We start from the raw sequence: 20,086 nt of genomic DNA, 5'->3' as shown, positions 1-20,086 counted from the left end.
CCGAACGTAGCTGGCTTTGCAGCTCCGTTCGGGGAAGGGGCGGCAGGGAAAAGGCTTCTTAAAGTCTTTTGCAGCAGCAGCAGCTCCGTTCGGGGAAGGGGCGGCAGGGAGATATCCTGCCGCCCCATAACTAAAAGAAATACGGCCGCCGCAGTTGGAAAGTGCGGGAGGGGTAAGTAAACGCTCCCCCACCCTTAAAGCAACCCCTCACCCCAGTGCCAGACCGCAGCTCCGCAGTTCCGTGCACACCCCTAGCTTTTTTACTTTCAGTGTTTTGTGGATGATTCAGAGGCTATGAAAGATAAGAGGCTGAAGACTGATTTGAGAGTCCAAATCACAACTCAGTAACCCTATGGTTGCAGATTTAACCCAGCCTTTGTCTCAAAGCAAGCCCACATGGGGGCAAGGGAAATGCTGAATCATTCCCTCCATGTTTGCTCAACAAAGGCTGTTCCTTTAAACTTAAACTACTTCTTCAGTAGCGCTGCCACCACACCCATCTTTAGTAGAGTTTATCCCCCCTCCCCTGGTGTGTATGAAATTCCAGGGAAACTCTCCTCTTTACCAGTGGAAAAATACAAAAACCCCTCCACGTGCAACTTCCACATGGTGAGAAAACTTGGTAGTGAGTTGCTGAGCAATCAAACTTAAGAAGTGTTTGCTCCAGAGTCAAACTCCTTTTCCTGAGTTAAAAATCCACTCAGAGGCAGGTAAAATACAAAGAACAAAAAGAGAAAAGCTTTATTCAAAATACTGCAGACTGCTTCCGTCTGAGGCTTTCTCAGCTTTTAGTTACAGGTAAAAGAAATGTTCAGTAGTTGCAAGAATTCTTCAAAAAGCACCCCAGTTGCAAGGAACGGGGATATAGGAACCTTTAAAAGCCCCTTTAGGTGACAGAGACCTTTGCAGCGCCCTGGATGGGCTTGGACACAGGCTTAGCATTTCTTACATTACAGATAAACAAACTTAGAACAATTGTAAGGATTTGCAAAGCACACCAAAAGAAAGTAATTAATGTGAGCTAACTAACAAACTGTTCCTTGGCTAAACCCTTCAGAAGCCAAAAACCCTGTCTTCCTTCCCCCTTGAACTCACCCCAAACTCTAGGAGAGAACTCAAGCTTCCTGAAATCCTTTCTCTCAAGGATCTGCAGATGTCCTTCCATGAGAGAATTCTCCAGGCTAGCTGTTAGCCATGAGGCAGCAAATCTCCCTTGCTGCTCACTAAGCCTTCCGCCCGTCCTCTCTCATCGCCCGCTTCTCTTCCTGCCTCAAGGTCCCACCCACCATGTGCTGAGTGGCTGATCCCTATAAGTTACTGCCTGTCAGTCAAGATGGTTCACTTCCAGTTCATTTTTTACAGGAAAGGAAAGGCTGTTACTGCCTGATTGTTACACCTATTGAGATGTTACTTTGTATGTGTACACAGGTCTCTGTGAATCTGTACATGTTTGTGTGTGAATGATGGTACATATGTATGTTTTAAAAGGGAACCTGTCTGCTTAAATGCAGGGTACAGACAGAAAGTGTACTGCTGTATGTATGGAACCGCATGTGTGGATATCTGCATGTTGAACATATGTATAGGCACTGTGTTATAATTCCAGGAAAATACAGGCGTGGGACTTGTTTACCAAAACTATATTTCTTGCTTTAGATACAGGGCTGCACAACTGCGGCCCTTCAGCTGTTTTTAGACTACAACTCCCATAATCCCCACCACAGTGGTCAGTAGTCAGGGATTATGGGAGTTGTAGTCCAACATGTGCAGGAGGGCCAAAGTTGTGCAGTTCTGTAAATTTAGGAGAAGGCTAATCATAATCCTTAAAATTGCTGACACTTACAAAAACCCTAGATTTGCCAGTCACTGTAATCCTGTTCACAAGGGGAAAATAATTTCCATAAAGATTGAACTGACTCTTACCTGAAAATATGATTGATACTTTTAAATTATTTATTTATTGAGTGAGTGAGTGCATTTCTATAAAAACCCCTTCCTATAAAAAAAGAAAAAGTCCCTGGGTGTTCACAATATTAACTTAAATAGCCATCACCACAACCAGCTAGTGTGGGGCCTGTAGCATATGTTATAAAGGAGCCCAAAATTTGAAAAAATGCACATAAATATTAAAACATAAATTATTTACTTGTACAGTAAAGTAATTCAATTTTTTCATTCACTATATTTTGGAGTATGGGAGAACAAACCACAAACTCACACTTACTACAGCAACAGTGAACATTTATATACCGTTTTTCAATCAAAATTCTGAAAGTGATTTACATGAAAAATAAAGAGTGGATAGATGATTATCTGTCTCCAAAGGGCTCACATTCTAAAAAGAAAAATGTGGTAGGCAACAGCCACTGGACAAATGCTGTGCTGGGCCTTCTCTTAAAAGGCACATTTAGCAGAAAAGGGATATTTTATCTAACATGGACAAAATAAAACAGGTAAAGTTTTAACTTTAATTCCCAGTTGGAAGCCAGGTGTGTGGGGCCCTCGAAAATGCAGGGCCCATAGCAAATACTACATTTGCTACTACATTAATCCGCCATAGGCCACAACAAAAAGGATATCAGCTTCTGCAGCTTCTCTTTATGGTTAACCAGAAATTATTTAAGTCTCTCCATCATGTCGCTTGAGTTGTTTCTGGCTCAGACTATTGGGGTGAAATGAATTATTCACAGAAATCTCTTTCTGCTTCCTCTTCACCCCATCCTGTTTCTGATTCCTTCTTCATCTCTTTCAGCATTATAAACCAGCTTATTCCCATCTGCCACTTGGGCAGGCTGTTGTCTCCTATACTTCAAGCTCATTTGCCACAATTACAGTCTGGGCTTGCAAAGGTATGGACATTTATGGCAGCATTCCAGTGGCTGCATTAAAGAAATGGTGCTCTAAGATACAATGTGCAAGATTTTCAGAGTTTTCTGTACAATCATGAAGACTAGTAATTTTTCTTAAAGAAGGGAGAGGAGAAACCTCAACTGCCAAATTCTGGGTCTTTCTCTATCTTTTCCATACAAACATAGGGCGCTTCTGCATGGCAATTTATTTCATTATCAATAGTGATTGTTGACAGGCATTTTACAGGGTTTCTACATGACTGTTGATAGCCATACCATCATATCCTCCTCATACATCTATTTCTTTTAAGGCTGCAGATAACCCGACTTTTAAAAAAATGTGGAACAGCTGCTGCGCAATGAGCAAAGGTGTAGATGTACCACAGTGCAACTGAGGACAATTTGCTTTCTGTACTGGTGGTGATGTATTGGAAGGTTGGTTTCCCTTCACACCCCTTCTCCACCTGATCACCTCTTCATCATTTTATTTCTAGTTTCACACACCATTGGGCACCATTGCAAAACTGTTCCTCCCTGCTCCCCCAAATTGTGCCCAACTAATTGTTTAAATGACTTGACTACTCCTGTTGTTTGACCATCATCCAGTATCCAACCCTGAGCAATTCTTGGCTGTTCCTCTTGCTCTCCGCTTCTCACCTGTCCATGTTTGAAGTGAAGAGCCGGCCCTACCATGAAGCTGAGGAAAACATGTCACTTCAGGTGTCAGATGATGAGGCATCTTCCCACAGATGGCCTGAAGAGGGAGAAAGGCAAAATGGCCCCACACCACTTTCCCTCTTCCCTTCCTAATGGAATAAGAAGGGGAAGCAGATTTGAAAGAAATTGTGGGTGTGGTTTTAAGAGAGAGAAAATATAAAGGGGAGGGATGGGAGTGGGCACCATTTGTAGCAAAATGCCATGGGTCAGCACTGACTCCCTACACCAGTGTTCCCACTGAGGTACACACATGTGCACAGGCTCACAAGTTTTTTGATGTCCACTTAGTTAATTTTAGATCCTGCTCAAGTTGAATCAGGAAGGCCCCACTCTGAATGCATGTGTGCACACACTGCCTTGATATTGCCACCCAGAACAAAACTCATTCCACACAAAGATGGGGGGGGGGGGATTAAAGCTAACACTGCTCCCTACCCCAGGCACTCCCAGCCCTTAGCCAAGCTATGACACCATTGGCCATTACCAGATCTTGGGGAAGCAAGTTCCATATATTAATTGTGTGTTATGTGAAGAAGTATTTCCTTTTGTTTTTCCAGAATATTACTGACACTCAGTTTCACTGAATGACTCCAAATTCTAGTATCATGAGAGAGTGAGAATAAGTAACCTTTCCTTGTAGGGAAGGTGCTCCAATATCCTGACCATTTTAGTTGTCTCTTCCTTCACCTTTTCTGGGTAGCTATGCTATTGTCTGAGCTACCTAATGGCACAGCAGGGAAGTAACTTGCCTAGGGAGCAAAAGATTGCTGGTTTGAATCCCTGCTGGTATGTTCCCCAGACTATGGGAAACACCTATATCAGGCAGCAGTGATACAGGAAGATGCTGAAAGGCATCATCTCATACTGCACAGGAGGTGCCAATGGTAAACCCCTCCTGAATTCTACAAAAGAAAACCACAGGGCTCTGTACTGACACCAACTTGACGGCACAACTTTACTTTATGCTATTGTCTCAGAGATGACAACTGTAAGCAATACAGTATTTCAGTGTGGCCACACCCCAGGTTTGTATAAAGGCATTATGATATTGGCTGTTTCATTTTCACTCCCTTTCCTAATACTGAGCATGGCCAAAGAGATATACCAACATGAAATGTGCCTTCTTCACAGCTACAGCACACTGAGGATGTTTTCATTAAGGACATGAAACTCTTGAGGAGGGACTGTTGCTTAGTGGTAGAGGACATGCAGAAGGTCCCAGGTTCAGTCCTTTGTATCTCCAGTAAGGGCTGGAAAGGAACCCTGAAGAGCAGCTATCAATCCATGTAGATAATATTGAGCTAGATGAACCAATAATAGTATAAGATAGCTTCATACAGTTTTACTGTTCCCCTTTCAAAAATGAAATTGTGCAACCTAAATTCAAGGACTATGAAAAGGGAAGGCTATAAATATAAATAAATAAATTACAGCTCAAGAAAAGACATGGTTCAAGAATATCACACTTTTGGAATGGGTTCAAGGTGTCTGTCCAGCTGCCTAATTTATCTTATCTCAAGTAATTGTAATGACAGGCATTGAGAAGTCCTGCCTCAGAACAGCTAATCTTTTGATAATGTATCTTGATGACAGGGTTGCAGATATATGTGGAATTGCTGGGTGAGGTGGGGGAATGTAATAGGAAAGGCGCTTTATCTTGCCTTGGGACTCCCAGAGGGCTAAAAAAGATTCAGGCAGAGAATAATGTCATGCTTTGTGTTTTCTGATAGTTCTCTGACACTTGAAGGACTCTCTAATCTTAGATGATATGTGGACTAAAATGTTTAAAGGGTTCTTGCCTGTAGACTGGGGCCACCATCATCCTGAGCTCTACTCCCCATCTAATAATAAGTCTCAGAATTCAGCCACGCCATTTAGATTTTCCAAGGAGGACATAGCAGTTGACATCGAATCCCTCAGCCTTATCCTTCAGCCATATCATCCCTCTGAAAAACAGAAAACATGGCACCTAATACTTACATCCTTAGACTGAAGAAGCAAGAAGCCTTGTTTCATGCAGTTAGGAAAGAACCAAGATTCATAATGAGAGCCAAACGAACAAGTAATTTCTGGGGGGCCAAATAATTCCATTGAAGTATTAACTGAAAAATGTATAGTTCTCTGAAACCTAGAAAATATATTCTAATAGATGTCGTAAGTTTATACATTTCTTTGGCCATGCACGCTTCCCTAAAAACTAACATGTTTAGACTTTCAACATTTCTGATTCTGCTAGTAAAATTCTGGACTCCAGTTTCTTATTACAACAGGCAGTTCTGCAATAGCCCAATAGCAACAATTGGCAAAGGAGGCCAACTCCTGGTTGCAAACTGGGGACAGGATCTGGCCAAAGTATGGAGTTAAGCACGTGTTCAACTCTCCTGTTAAAATAAGTGGGATGTGTCGGCAGCCTGCATGCTCAGAAAGATGTACCCGAGATGAACAGAACTTACTCTGAAGTAAATGTGACCTAAAACATATTTAACTTTGACTGGATCATCTCAGTACATGCCAGCAAGCAGCATGGAAAGAACAAATGATGGAAATAGGTACAGTTGGTGGGTATGCTGCACTCAGGACTAGAAAAAACTGAGATACCTGCTCACCCTGGACTCCTGCAAAGTTTTGCAGGAAAACTAACTCTACAAGGTGTGACTTCTAGGCACTGGAAATACTGTTCCAGCCTTTTGCTCATGTGCACACGCTGCCACCAACTTAAAACAACCTCAGTTGACCAATTATTCAGAATTGCATGTGAGTAAGAACAGCAGCGTTGAAGCAAAACACATAATTCCTTGCTTTTCAGATGATGCAAACATGTGTCCAAGCAGACATCATCTTAGAACAGAATAATAGAATTATAGAATTGGAGGAACCTTGAAGGTCTTCTATTCCATCCCCCTACTGAGTGCAGGAAACTGCTACAGCATTCCTCCTGGCAGATGGCCATCCAGCTGCTGCTTGGAAACCTCCAGCGAAAGTGAGCCCATAACTGCATGAAGGAGTCTATTCCACTGTCAAACACCCTTACACAGTTAGAAAATCTTTCTAATGCCTAGCTTAAATCTGCTCCCGTGTAATTTCAACATGGAAGCATTCTTGAAAAAAGATGCATTCCTGAAAAAAGAGGGAATGCCTCTTAAGATTCTACCTGCAGCTTTCATAAGCAGTTGTATTTAAATTTCTATTTCGTAGTCAATCAAAAACTTTAAAACTTATGAATTAACCAATCAATTATGTGGTGCGGCAGAGGTATCTCTTTTTCTCCATGTTTATACTGTATATATGGGGAGTGGGGAGAACTGTATTACTATTACTATGGTAACAGGCGTGTGGAGGGGGGAAGGTGTGTCTGTACACACATTCATATAAACTAACTTTATATATATATATATATATATATATATATATATATATATATATACACACACACACACACACACACACAGTATATATATATAGAGAGAGAGAGAGTGAGAGTGTGTAAATATATATAACACCTGATATATACCGTATTTTACGGACTATAAGACGCTACGGACTATAAGACGCATCTTAATTTTAATCCAGTTTTTCAGAGTTTTAACATATTAAACTGTTAAAACATATAAGACGCACCTGAATTTTGGTGGATATTTTTCAAGGAAAAAAGTGAGTCTTATAGTCCATAAAATACGGTACATCTCTAGGTGGTGTACACAATCAACATACCCATATGTAGTATTTATAAGATATAAATATATATACACACAAGTATATAAACATATATGTATGTGTGTGTGTGTGTACACAAACATATACACACATTTATATATACATGTGTGGTATATGCATAGATGTAGTTGTGTGTGTAAGGGTAGATTATATAAACATACAGTATAAAGAAAGAAATAGTGAAGGTAGGTGCGTATGTACATAGGCACGCAATTCACACTCTTTCTGTATTGCACATGTTTGTATAAATAATACCCTGTATGGTGTCCATACCTCCCCACACCCTACGACTGCAGTGAGCAAGAAGCACTTCCTTCCCGTCCCTCCCGCTTTATTCATTGATTAATTTGTCTCTTGGATCCAGCCGGGGCGAGCGCGCTCCTTCCCTCCTCCCCCGCTCCGGCTCCCTCGGCTCGTCCCTCCCTCTCCCTCCGCTGCCTTGTGACACGCAGCTTGTGGGAGTGCGTCGTCGTGCGTGTCGAGGAGGGCTTTTCGCCGCGGCCGCCGCCGCCAGCCAGCCTCTCCTCGCCCCTGCCGTTGCTGCAGTAGTCATGGCTGCTGACGGGGTGGATGAGCGCTCCCCGTTGCTGTCCGCACCCAGCTCCGGCAATGTCACGCCGACGGCCCCGCCGTATTTCCCAGACAGCAGCCCAAGAGGTAAGGCAGAGCTCCCTTGGGGCGCCCTCCCCGGCCCCCCGGAGGAGATCAGTGTGTGCTCCCCAACTCCTCCAGCCTCCAAGCTGCTGCTGCTACTGCTGCTAACTTAGGCTGGAGAAGCAGCTGGGCTGGAAGAGGGGGTGTGCGCGCGCGCGCCGGGCGATTGCGAAGGGGTGCATTGTGTGCGGCTGGCTGCCGCCTCGCAGTTTGTCCGTTCTCTCCCAGGGTTTCATCGTGCCCATGCGGGGCTGCTTCTTCCCCAGTAGACAGAAGGAGAGGAGGTTGCGGGATGAGTTCGCAATGGATGTCTGCCGCTCTTTCCCCGCGCAACTCCTCCAGCAGCCATCAGTGAGCATTGTTAATGGCCGGGAGGGAGGCGATCGGTCCTGCAGCCTTTCCCACACTCATCGTTCATGGGGGCGGGGGCGGGGGGCGCTTTGGCTTAAGTAAAGTGGAGGAGAGGAGAGGAGTGGAGTGTGTGGAGGGAGGGCGAGCCTTGCCGTCGTGCACATGGCTCTCGTGTCCTTGAAGGAAGGTTTGCGAGCCCAGCCTTTCCGTCTGCATTGCTCTTCGCTCCCCCTCCCCCAATTCTGCTGAATCAGGGGGCTCTCCTTGGAGAGCAGGCTCCGGGCCTGCTACACAACTAGCAAACCGACTTCGCGTGTCTCCCTTGTGCATTGTATACAGGATTTTTCTGTGCTACCCTGATGCTATTTTTTAAAAAAACAACAACAACCCACTTACCACCCTTGGGGAAGGTGGGGAAGAAGAGTTTTTGTGCCTGCACACCTGAGGGGGAAAAAGGGAAAACTTCTTAAAAGGCTGGCAAAGATGATGCAAGGGATCAAAGGGCTCCTGATGGTTGAGGTGTGTTTGTATCTAAGGATGAAGGCAGTGTTTGATTTCTGATATATGAGATGTGACAAGGCTCCAGTCTGCCTAGCCTTTACGCCCTTTGACCTGGAAGCACTTGCTCCCACTCCCAGAAGTGTGGGAGCTGGTTAAGGTTGTCAACCCTTTGGGAATGGCCTGGTGTCTCCTGGAATCGGCATCGATCTTCTGGGGATTTTTGAAAGCCGTCCTGAAGATTTCAGTGGTTGGAGATTGTGAAAAATATTGGGAAAATTCTTTCTAGTAATAGCTTCAGTCAGAGCTGGCAACCCTAGTGGCTGTTTGATTCTTGTATTGAGAGAGAGGCACTCTGCCCAAGTTCATGAAACTCATTTGTAGTAAAACAGCAAAGAGTCACACTTTTGGTAGTGATTTGTATTCCTGTCTCGTATGTCCCAGCATGGAACTCCTGTATTGGAAATGGGTCTGCTGCCCAGGGGAATGGTCCTTTGCTCTCCATCTTTATGCTTTGGGTACTTGTCGCTGACGTTTGTGTAAGTGACTGGGATTGGGTAGGGGTCTAAAAATAGCATCTGACTTTGATTTGCTGAAACTCCTCTTGATGGCTAGCCACATCCTTGAGGGTGATGCAAGGGAAGGATGATTTAGTTCTCATTGGATAATATACTGCAGGAAAAAGGTTTACAGCACAGTCTTATGCATGTTTATTCAGAAGTAAGTCACACCCTATTCCTTGGGGCTTATTCCCATGCAAGTGTGGATAGTATTGCAGCTTCAAATATCTGGGATATTCTTAGGCCTCAGACTGGCAGTACTGAATTACTTGTCTTTTAGGCAAGTTTTTTTTAAAGGCTCGGTAAGAGCAGGTAGTCCATTAAAGAAAGCAAGAAGTGTTACGTTGCTGGCAAGTCTTATTTAGACATAAGTCTTGAGTGTTTGAAGTTGTGAGACAGGCGTGAAACTGCCATATTATAATATTCAATAAACATGTTGGGGCTTGTATGGTAATTCTGCTATTTTAGTTAGAGATGGGGTTGTCAGACTGTGAGTAGTTAATGACTTGAACCATGATTTAAGGCCAGTTTAAATACCATTTCGCACTGGTCATATTTCATATATTTCCTTTAACCAAATTTGTATACATATATTTTTAACATAACCACTAACACCTGAATAGTATTAGTTATCTAGCTAGGAGGATATACTTTCCTGGGTTGCTGTGATCTGTTTCACGTATGCTCTTCCTATATTACAATATGCTCCTGTCCTGTGCTGCTCCCATACGAAGTACAGTAGCTAACAATCCAAAACTTTTAATTACTCCAGCTTATAGGGGCCTCGAACTTTCCAGAAAGGAAGGGCTGGTTGTTGTAGTGGTTTATTGTCATACAATGAAAAGGTATGTCCTTATTTGCTTATAGGGAATAAATGTTCATAATTTTGAGAACTGACAAATTCCTGAGTAGTTTAAAGGTGTAGAAATATATGTATACAAGATCATCCAGGTGGGCTTTATATTACAAGATCATCTATGTCGGCTATATATTAGTATAGGGGTTCCCAGCCACAGTGGCTGAAGGGCATAGGAGTTATACTAGGGACCCCCAGATGTTGCTGGACTATATAATACTGTATTGGGAACTCCTGTATTAGTAGTAATATACAGGATGGCATCTCCTGGAACCAGGGGATTGGAACATACCTATGATGCCTTGCTAGTCCCTGGACTCCGCAGTGTCAAGCCTATAATAACAATATTGGATGTGATCTATTTGTCATATTTAAAACATTTGATTTGAAAAAAAACCCCCATCTTTTAAAATCATTCATTTGCACAGAAAAGCAGCCTTTAGCTCAATCTGTTTGATAGAGGACCATTGATCCAATGTTAAGACATTCATACATGTAAGTTTCATGTTCATATTTAGATTTTAACTAGGTTATTTTTGTTTTGAAGATAAACTTGCAATAGTTTTAATTTAAGTAAGTCTTACTAACCCTGTTACCTAGGCAGAGGCACCTTTTAAAGTGGTGGCTTTCCTGTATTTAGCTAGAGGAAAGTAACTGTCCTTATTCCACCCAGCATAGAATCCTTCTCTGGGACTGCTAATGTCTCTCTTTTGTTTTGTTGTTTTTTTATTGTGAGCTCTTTGGGGACAGGGTGCCATTTTATATGAACTTTATTGAAAAGCAGCATCTAAATGTTTTAAATAAATAAATTGCATCCAAAAAATGTGATTTGAACTTAAAACAAAAACACCAACTTTTATCCACTTAGGTGACAAGTGCTAGGTCAGAAAGAAAACCCTGTGAAGTATCATGGTTCTCCAAATGAAGTAAATGAGATAAAAAAACTCTCATAACCTTAAGTCAATAGAGATGATGAATAGAGATGTTTCTAGTTCACTATTATTTAAGACTGAGTGTTCTGCAAGCAAATATTTGCTGTGTGCCTAAGTTAAGCACTTTTTAGATTCTCTTGATCTCAATGGGAGAGAGTAAAGCATGCATTCTGATCCCTCCCACTGAAATCAGTGGGACTTAAAAGTTCTTTCCTCTTTATTAAAAAGCACTTGGTCATTTGACAGGTCACAAATGAATCAAAATGGGTTTCTTGTTATAATAATTTAATACAAGGTAACAGCAATACTGAAATATCTCTTTAAATTTAAATGTACATGATAAAAATATCACTTAATTTGTAACTTGTAAATAAACTGATTTCCAAGTTAATGGGTTAAATTAATGAATGAGCTAAGAAACTCTATAAATATATTTTCTCGTCATTTCAATTAAAACAGATAAACATTAAAAAAAATCCATATGAACAGTCGAATGAAAAAGAAGAGAAGCACAAAATATAATGCATGAGGATGGAGATAATCAGTGAAATGTGATCTAGTCACTATGAAACACTGATGAGAATCCTCCTGGGATAGAAAATCCTGTCAGTATAAGCTTATATACAGCTATGCTGATCAGCATTGACAGGGAGCTGTCAAGCGCATGCAGAAGGGTTTCCCCATTCATATCCATGGGAGACAGGGTGACACTTTGCATGGATAATAAAGACGGGCAGTTCTACATGTCCAGATGTTCAAGTGGGGAAGTCTAAGTGCGTGGGAGTCCATTGTTTCTATATGAGCACTGTAAATCTTTGAATTGGAGCTTCTGTGCCTCCACACATGCTCTAAGACTTGCCAATAAAGCTTTAGGGATTCATGTTTGCCACAACCTCTTATCAGTGCAGGTGGCCCTTGTTATCTGTGGTTTCGGCATTTGCTGTTTCGCAACTCTATGGCCGGGCAATATATACCTAACTTAGTTATCCGTGGTACATGGCTTTGCACATCTGTGGTTTTGGGCAGCACTGTTCTGCCCTTTCATGGCTGTGCTCTTGCTGCATGTTCTCCTGGGTTGTGAGGGGAGTCTGGAGGAGGACAGTGGAGTACTTTGGTCTGCATGTTAAGAGTTCTGCATGCACAGAAGCCTGCCAACCAATCAATCCAAGGGGCTTGTGCTGCTAAGTGCATGCAATAAATAAATGGTGAGCCAGCGTGGTGTAGTGGCTAGAGTGCTGGACTAGGACTAGGAGTTCAACTCCCCATTCAGCCATGATACTTGCTTGGTGACTCTGGGCCAGTCACTTCTCTCTCAGCCTAACCTACTTCACAGGGTTGTTGTGAGGAGAAACTTAAGTATGTAGTACACCGCTCTGGGCTCCTTGGAGGAAGAGTGGGATATAAAATGTAAAAAAATAAAACAAAACAAAACAAATAATAAATCCGCTGTTTTGTGATCCGTGGTTGTAGGCCAGAACAGAACCCCTGCGAATAATGAGGGCCTCCTGCATGTTAATATATATTAACCACTGCAAGACTTGTATTTGCAAAACCCTGGAAAAACAGTTCACCATCCAGCAAAGCACAATAGTTATTGATCAGACCTGGACTTTGAGAAAACATGTATAAAATAGGAGACTGGTAATAAAAAAAAAAAGATCAGGTTCTCACCGTAGCTACTGATAGTTCTTACCTTTGCAGCAGGTCTGATGTAAATAATCACACACACATCCAAGACAATTATGTAGAAGAACCTAGCAGCAGAGGATAGTTTCAGGGGGCAGGGCTTCTCCATATGTAAAGAATTTTTATATTTGTTAACAAATGTAATCAGCATTACAGCTTGCTATAAAAGACCCAGCATACATACTTTGTGAAGTGAATTGTAACTAGTATTTTATTTTTTCCACTTGATTTGCTTACCTTTGGTTATTTTTGCTACACACGCACACATGCACACACACAATCAATTACAAAGCTTACCTCAGTTTTTACTTCAAGAATATGTTTGTTAAAATGTTTGTCTTGGATAACTGTCACAGAAGCATAGTCACCATTTCACAAAGTTATAGCTCTCCCAAGCAGAGATGTTAAATTCAACTGCCTTGAGAAAGCTCAGAACTTTGAAGCATTCTTCACCTCAGTGCTACCTCCATTCGCTCATGGAAATATCTATCTATCTATCTATCTATCTATCTATCTATCTATCTATCTATCTATCTATCTATCAAATTTATACCCCACCCAAACTTACGTCTCTTGGCGTCCAGCAACTGCTCATAATATCACTGTTCATGTACAAAGTCTGTCCCTGATTAAGATTAATTAGGTGGGCTGTCTGTCACATTATTTGCATCTTGCCCTTCATTCAGAGCTCAGGGTAGCGTATGCTGCCAGTTTAATCTGAAAACAATTCAGTGAGATAAATTAGGCTGACCAGTAGTAGCTGGCCCAAAGTCACATAGTAAACTTTATGGCTGAGGATAGTCTTGAACCCAAGCCTCTTCCCTCCACATCTGATGCTCCATCCATTAGACAGGGGATTTTAACCTCTTTAAATAAGTGTACCTCTTCTGTCTGGGGTGCCCGTAGAGATTTTAGGAATGTGTGTACATACGTATGTATGTACATACATGCACACATATACACTTAAATGTTATAGCTAAGAGACAGACTATTACACTCACTGGCTTACATCAGACATGAGTATTCCAGTTGAAATTAATAGGTCCCACTATTTTTGATAGCACTACTTATGAGTAGTAGTTTAATCTGGTTGCAAGCCAGTGACTGTAAGGGTCAAGTCTTCTGATCAGGAGGCAAGAGAGCTGCATCTGAATCACTAGTCAGTGAGTTGGGAAGGCTCTGAATACCCTTTACAAGCCTTAAAAGTACTTCTGGGGTTCGTGTGCCCCTGTTTGGGCACCACTGCATTAGACGGCACTTATTAGAACTGGTTTCACTGGCTGGAGGGCAGATTTACACACACTTCAAAAGCCAAGTGGCTAACCTGTGTATTTTACTGGCAGTACTGAAAAGAGAGGCTTTTTTTTCTTGCTAGATAGTGTGCTCTGCAGTCTTGATGTACACTTGGGCAATGTAAAACAATTGTTCCATATTTTTAATTGCACACAGAATGAAAACTTCAAAATACATAATACTGAGCACAGGACAGGTTTAGTCAGATTTGGTTGAGCAGCACTGCTTTCACTTGGGGTGGGGGAAGCCAGCTTACAAATGCTTGTATTTTCCATGTTGGTCAAGGCTGTATGTTCTCTGCAGTCATTTTAGTTTCTCTTGAAGGCTGAACACATTTCATGACCTTCACTGCAGAACCCTTATCTTTGTGTGACTCGATAATGAGAGTGCTCATTATTTTAATGGAAGTGTGTTGAAGCTGGCATCCAGATGCTAACCTGCTTCAATCTGGCATCTCTTTCCAAGTGCTGCTGATAGCGTAATGAGTTCTGCTTAGTCCTAAGAAAGGGCTTGTCCACTTGTCTGTTTTATTTAAGCAGAGAAATTGCTGATAGTTTTGTACCATCAACAACTCAGCATCTTTGTGTAAGAGTTAGTCAATGGTGACATTAGGTGACTAGTTCTAACTTCTCATGGCTGCAAGTTTACTATCTTGTCACACCACTGTTAATATATTAGTCATTAGTATTAAATCTGCAGATGTTCTCATTCTTCTGTTTTGTAAACCGCTTTGAGAACTTTAGAGATATGTGGGAATATCTACCCCCTCTCCAGGCCTTGACAGATCTCAAGTTCCAGAGAGCCTTGGTACCTAGAAATTTAACCATGGCGCATAGACTAGAATATTCAGAGGCAGAGTTATTTGTTAAAATCTTTTTTTGTCCCAGGCAGTCCTGTTTCTTGCAAGTATGTTACTTGTAAAGGGGATAAAGAGAAATCAGTTAAGTTTCCCACTCCACAGTGTCCATCACTAAGTCCGGTAATTTTGTCCTGTATCCACTGTCCTAAATCTTTGGGCTGGCTCCTAGATTCAAAGAAAATTTGTCCAGGCCTGCCCCTTTCCCTTCGTTCTTCTCTTCTGCACATTTTGTAACAGACCAGTTTTACACCATGTAAATCCACCTAATCAATGATGGAACAACCAAGATTCAGCTCTTATGTACATTTATTTATTTATTTATTGGATTTCTATACTGCCTGATATAGGAATCTCCAGGCGGTGTACAAGTTAAGACAGAATATAAAAACAATATAAAACAGTTAAAATTCATAAAAAGTTTTAAAAATCTCAATAAATTAAAAACACACTAAAATTTCAATTGAACGCCTGGGAAAACAGGTATGTCTTCAGGTACCTGTTTTCAAAAACCAAACGGAGAAGGAGATACTCTTATTTCAGCAGGGAGCTCGTTCCAAAGCCCTGGGGCAGCCACAGAGAAAGGAATGTGGGTAAGTTCCATGCAAAGTGACTTGATGTGCATGCCAGTCAAATTCCTTTCACTAGGAGGTCCAGCTTTTGGACTGCCTGACTTCATTCCCAAATTGAAGAAGGTGAAATGTTTTGAAAGCTTGACGTTCAGAATAAGAATGCTTTCAATTTGTCTTGCAGAAAAAGTACTGTATTCTTATCTGCTTTATCTTCTAATGCAGGTGGCGCTGATATAACATAATTTTAAAAGACTGCCACCATTTCTTGTTAATTTGAGATTGCTGTGCTGAAGCAATATCTGCTAAGGTTTGCCTAAAGCTCAGGAAATTCTTCTGTGGAATAGCCATCTTCAAACTGTTTAACAGTATTAAACCAGTTTAATAAATAGGGGTCAGCCACAGTACAGACAGGATCCCCATGTGGGATTGCTCTAAGGCATGACAGAGAAGAGCCACTGACTAACCAGAATCTTAGCTTTTAGCCAATTTCCATCTCTGTTAGGAACATAGGAAGGAACATAGGAAGCTGCCATATACTGAGTCAGACCATTGGTCTATCTAGCTCAGTATTGTCTTCACAGACTGGCAGAGGCTTCTCCAAGGCTGCAGGCAGGAATCTCTCTCAGCCCTATCTTGGAGAAGCCAGGGAGGGAACTTGGAGCCTAGATGCTCTTCCCAGAGCAGCTTCATCCCCTGAGGGGAATCTCTTACAATGTTCACACTTCTAGCCTCCCATTCATATGCAACCAGGGTAGACCCTGCTTAGCTAAGGGGACAAGTCATGCTTGCTACCACAAGACCAGCTCTCCTCTCTGTAATATTATATACCCATAGGAACCTGCTTTATACCCAAGCGGGCCACTAGTCTGTCTAGGTCTATACTGTCTTCACTGGCTGGCACTGGCTCTCCACGGTTTCATGCAGCAGTTTTTCCCTTGCGTAGGAGATCCTCAGATAGGGTGATGTACTGCGCATGCTCGAGACAGAACTGGAATCACGTGGTTTGATTGTAGGCGTGGTTACCTCCTGACCCCAGTTCCAGTTCTGTCTCGCTCGAGATAGGACCTTCTTAGAGAGCGCTCTGGTCAGTATGCCTTTCTATTGCATTTATTCCATCTTTTCATTCTCTCCCTCACTCCGTCTAGTGTGCAAGGGTGGGAGGAAAGTAGGTCTCGCTTTTTCGGCTTCTAAATTCCGTTCCTTAAAATTTACTTTTTAATTTGGATTCTAATTGGCTCCCAAATTATCTTTTATTTGCTTTATTGCTCACTATGGAATCGGCCCATGCTGAGGAAGTTATGCTGGCTTCCCTTTTGGAGTCAGCTCACCTGCCGCAGCACCTGGGCAGCGGATCACCACGATCGGCGTCTCCCGTTTGCTTGCAAGTGCTACCCGCGCCTTCGGCCATTTTTTCTGCCGCTCCTCCTCCCGCCGAGCACGCCCAGCCGCCGCCATTTTCGGCAACAGGCTCCTTACCTCCAGAGTCCGTGCACATGGATAATTCGGGGCATCGTCCATCTAAAGCCCTTAAAAAGTCACGGCATCTGACTGACCAGCCCTCCTCTTCCAAAAAGAGGAAGAAGGTCAAAGAATCGGCTCTCCTTGCTGACGGGCGCAAAAGGCTTAGTGAGCGTCTGTTGATCCAGGCGGTGTGTTGACGCTCCAAAGCTAAGGCGGGAAAGAACGGAGACAGATTGAAAGTGCGCAAGGAAGCTTCCAAGCGCAAAAAATCGGAGTCTGTAGTCCAGAGCCCAGTGGGCACACTCCTGGCTTCAGTACTCCCTCCTGATGGGAGCGTGGTGGTTGAGGGGGAACCGGCTGGTCCGCGCTGCCCCCCCCCCGCTGCTAGAGGACCGCGATCGCCCTGGTCTCCCTGCTCCGCCCACACAACTAGTGCAGCCGGTGAGTAAAGATCCTTTCTCGCCACAAGCTACCCAATGGCTCCGGGCTTTCTTTGCGAGGGAATTCCAACTTGAGCCACCTGCGGCTCCGCTTAGAACTCTGCCTATTCAGCCACTAGCAGCGCCAATTACCAACGCCACGGGTCCGATTCAGGTTACCGCTGCAAACACGGTCCCGATCCAAGGTGGGGTTTTGCCAATTCCTGATACCAGGGGGTGCAGGCGCTCCAGACTCCAGGGAGCAGATTGCCTATCCTCCTCTTCTCCCGACTTCAGCCCCCGCCGTAGGGCTATTCCTCTTGGGGAGTGGGGTAGATTCATGCCTAGGCCCCCCACTCGCAGAAGGAGAACCAAACATAGGGATCAGTCCTCCTCCTCTTCCTCTTCCCCTATGTTTCCTGCTAAAAAGCAAAGACCATCCTGCCCTCAGTTGCCTGTCCTTCCTAACCCCCCACACCCTCCTCCATTGGTCCCGGTTACTTCTCCTTCCCTGGAACCTACCCGACCGCCTCCCCCTGTGGTTCCCCCCTCTTCCTCCGAAGGGGACTCCTCTAGCCCCACCCCAGTAGTTCCTAGGGATCCCATAAATTCAGATAAGGAGGAAGGGGAGCTCTTAGAGGAGGAAGTAGCTCCACCAATTTCAAATTCTACGAGGCTCTTCACCTCCTCAGACTGATATCTTACTCACTAAGGCAAAACGAGCCATTAATGACATTTCTTCTACAGAGGTCTCCCCTTCTACTGCCACTTTTGACCAACAGGTTTTCCCCCCGTCGGAACCTTCTAATCCAGTGGTGCCTTTTCCCCCTCTTTTCCACCGGGTGATGAGTGCGGAATGGCAGCGTCCCACTTCTTCCAGACCCATTGGCAGTGTCCCGAAGAAACACTATAATCTACCAGTAGAGGTCTCTAAGCTTCTAACCACTCCCAAGGTGGATCCCCCAGTGGTGCAGATGGTTTCTGGGGCCTTGGTCCACTCTGAGCACCAAGAACAACTGCGAGATCAGGAAGACAGACGATGCGACGTACTCCTCAAAAAGGCTCACGACGCCTCGGCCTCCACTATCAAGATGGCCACAACTAATTCCATCTTCGCAAGGGCCTCGGTCCTATGGGCCAAAGAGCTGGTTAAACTCGTTCCCCCTGAACTACCAAAGCTTCGTCAGGGTATAAATAAGATGGCTAAGGCAGCTGCTTTAACCACGGATTCTAGCCTAGACATCATTCAACACTCATCGAGGGCCCTAGCGACTGGCGTAGCCGCACGTAGGACACTCTGGCTCAAACCGTGGAATGTCGACGCAAAATCTAAACTAGCCCTAACTTCCGCCCCCTTTGTAGGGGCCTCTCTTTTTGGTCCAGCTCTGGACCCCATCTTAATTGATACCAAAGATAAGAAAAAGGTTCTACCCTCCGCTAGGAAAGACTTCAGACCCTCCTCCAGAGGAGGACACAGCTCCTTTCGTCCCTTTCACCAGCAGTTCAACAATTTCTCCCAATCTAGAGACTTCCGATCAGCACCTCAAAGAGGATTTGGCAGGCCACAGTGGAGACAGCGACACAGAGGCCAGACTAGAACGACCCGTTCCTTCACTCCATACTCCAAACAACGAAAGCAATGACGCCATCCCGGTAGGGGGCCGCTTGTCACACTTCGCCCTCCCTTGGCTATCGACTGCCATGGACAGATGGGTCATTCAGACCGTTACCGAGGGCTATACTATAGACCTGATATCCACCCCTTGTTCCCACTTCATCCCCACTCCAAGGTCTTCTATGCCGCAGAAACATCGTTGGATGCGGCTGGCGGTTCAACATCTTCTTCAAATCAAGGCAATAGAGTTGGTTCCCCCATCCCAGAGATTTCAGGGAACCTACTCTATTCTCTTCCTAGTACCCAAGAAGGACGGGACATGGAGAGCTGTCCTCGACCTCAAAGCATTCAACCACTTTGTCAGGAAAAAGAAATTCCACATGGAGTCCCTCCGTACTATAAAGGAGGCGGTGAGAAAGGGAGACTTCCTAGCATCGGTGGATCTGTCGGACGCCTATCTACATGTGCCCATCCATCCCGAGTACCGCAGGTTCCTCCACTTTGCGTACGACGGCCAACACTTTCAGTATCGAGCTCTCCCATTCGGTCTGGCATTGGCGCCTCGAGTATTCACAAAACTAATGGTGTCCATAGTGGCCTTCCTCCGCCTCCAGGGGGTGGGGCTCCACCCCTATTTGGACGACATTCTTCTGAGAGCTCCCTCCAGAGGTCAAGCAATCAAGAATGTACACACCACTCTCACTGCTCTGAGGGACCACGGATTCATAGTGAACGAGGCAAAGAGCCATCTGATTCCGTCACAACAGCTGGTACACCTTGGTGTCCTCTTCGACACCGAACAAAACACGGTATCTCTGTCCCCAGAACGCAGAAAAAAGATCCTTAAACAACTCCATCCTCTCCTATACAAGCAACGTGAGGACGTCATGACACTGGCTCAAGCTCTGGGCTCGATGATAGCCTGTCTAGATTGCACCCCTTGGGCGCGTTGGCACTCTCGTCCGCTTCAATGGCTCCTCCTCCCGTGGCAGGACCAGATCATGGCAGCACAAAGACAGCAGATACCGGTTTCTCAGTCGGTCAGGGAATCCA

At 44.1% G+C, this 20,086-nt stretch overlaps 1 protein-coding gene across 3 annotated transcripts in view; it reads left to right on the top strand.

Annotated features, from left to right (window-relative positions):
- The first annotated feature begins 7,727 nt into the window (after positions 1 to 7,727).
- Positions 7,728 to 20,086, top strand: part of PIP4P2 (phosphatidylinositol-4,5-bisphosphate 4-phosphatase 2) — a 55,974-nt gene continuing 43,615 nt past the window's right edge. For all 3 annotated transcript variants that reach the window (XM_053246328.1, XM_053246330.1, XM_053246327.1), the window contains exon 1: positions 7,728 to 7,937. In XM_053246328.1, the coding sequence (XP_053102303.1) occupies positions 7,832 to 7,937 (106 nt within the window). In that variant the 5' untranslated portion in view covers positions 7,728 to 7,831. The remainder of the gene's footprint in view (positions 7,938 to 20,086) is intronic.

Source organism: Hemicordylus capensis, chromosome 4, assembly GCF_027244095.1.
Source record: "Hemicordylus capensis ecotype Gifberg chromosome 4, rHemCap1.1.pri, whole genome shotgun sequence".
Lineage (NCBI taxonomy): Eukaryota > Metazoa > Chordata > Lepidosauria > Squamata > Cordylidae > Hemicordylus > Hemicordylus capensis.
This window is presented reverse-complemented; position numbering and strand designations above follow the sequence as displayed.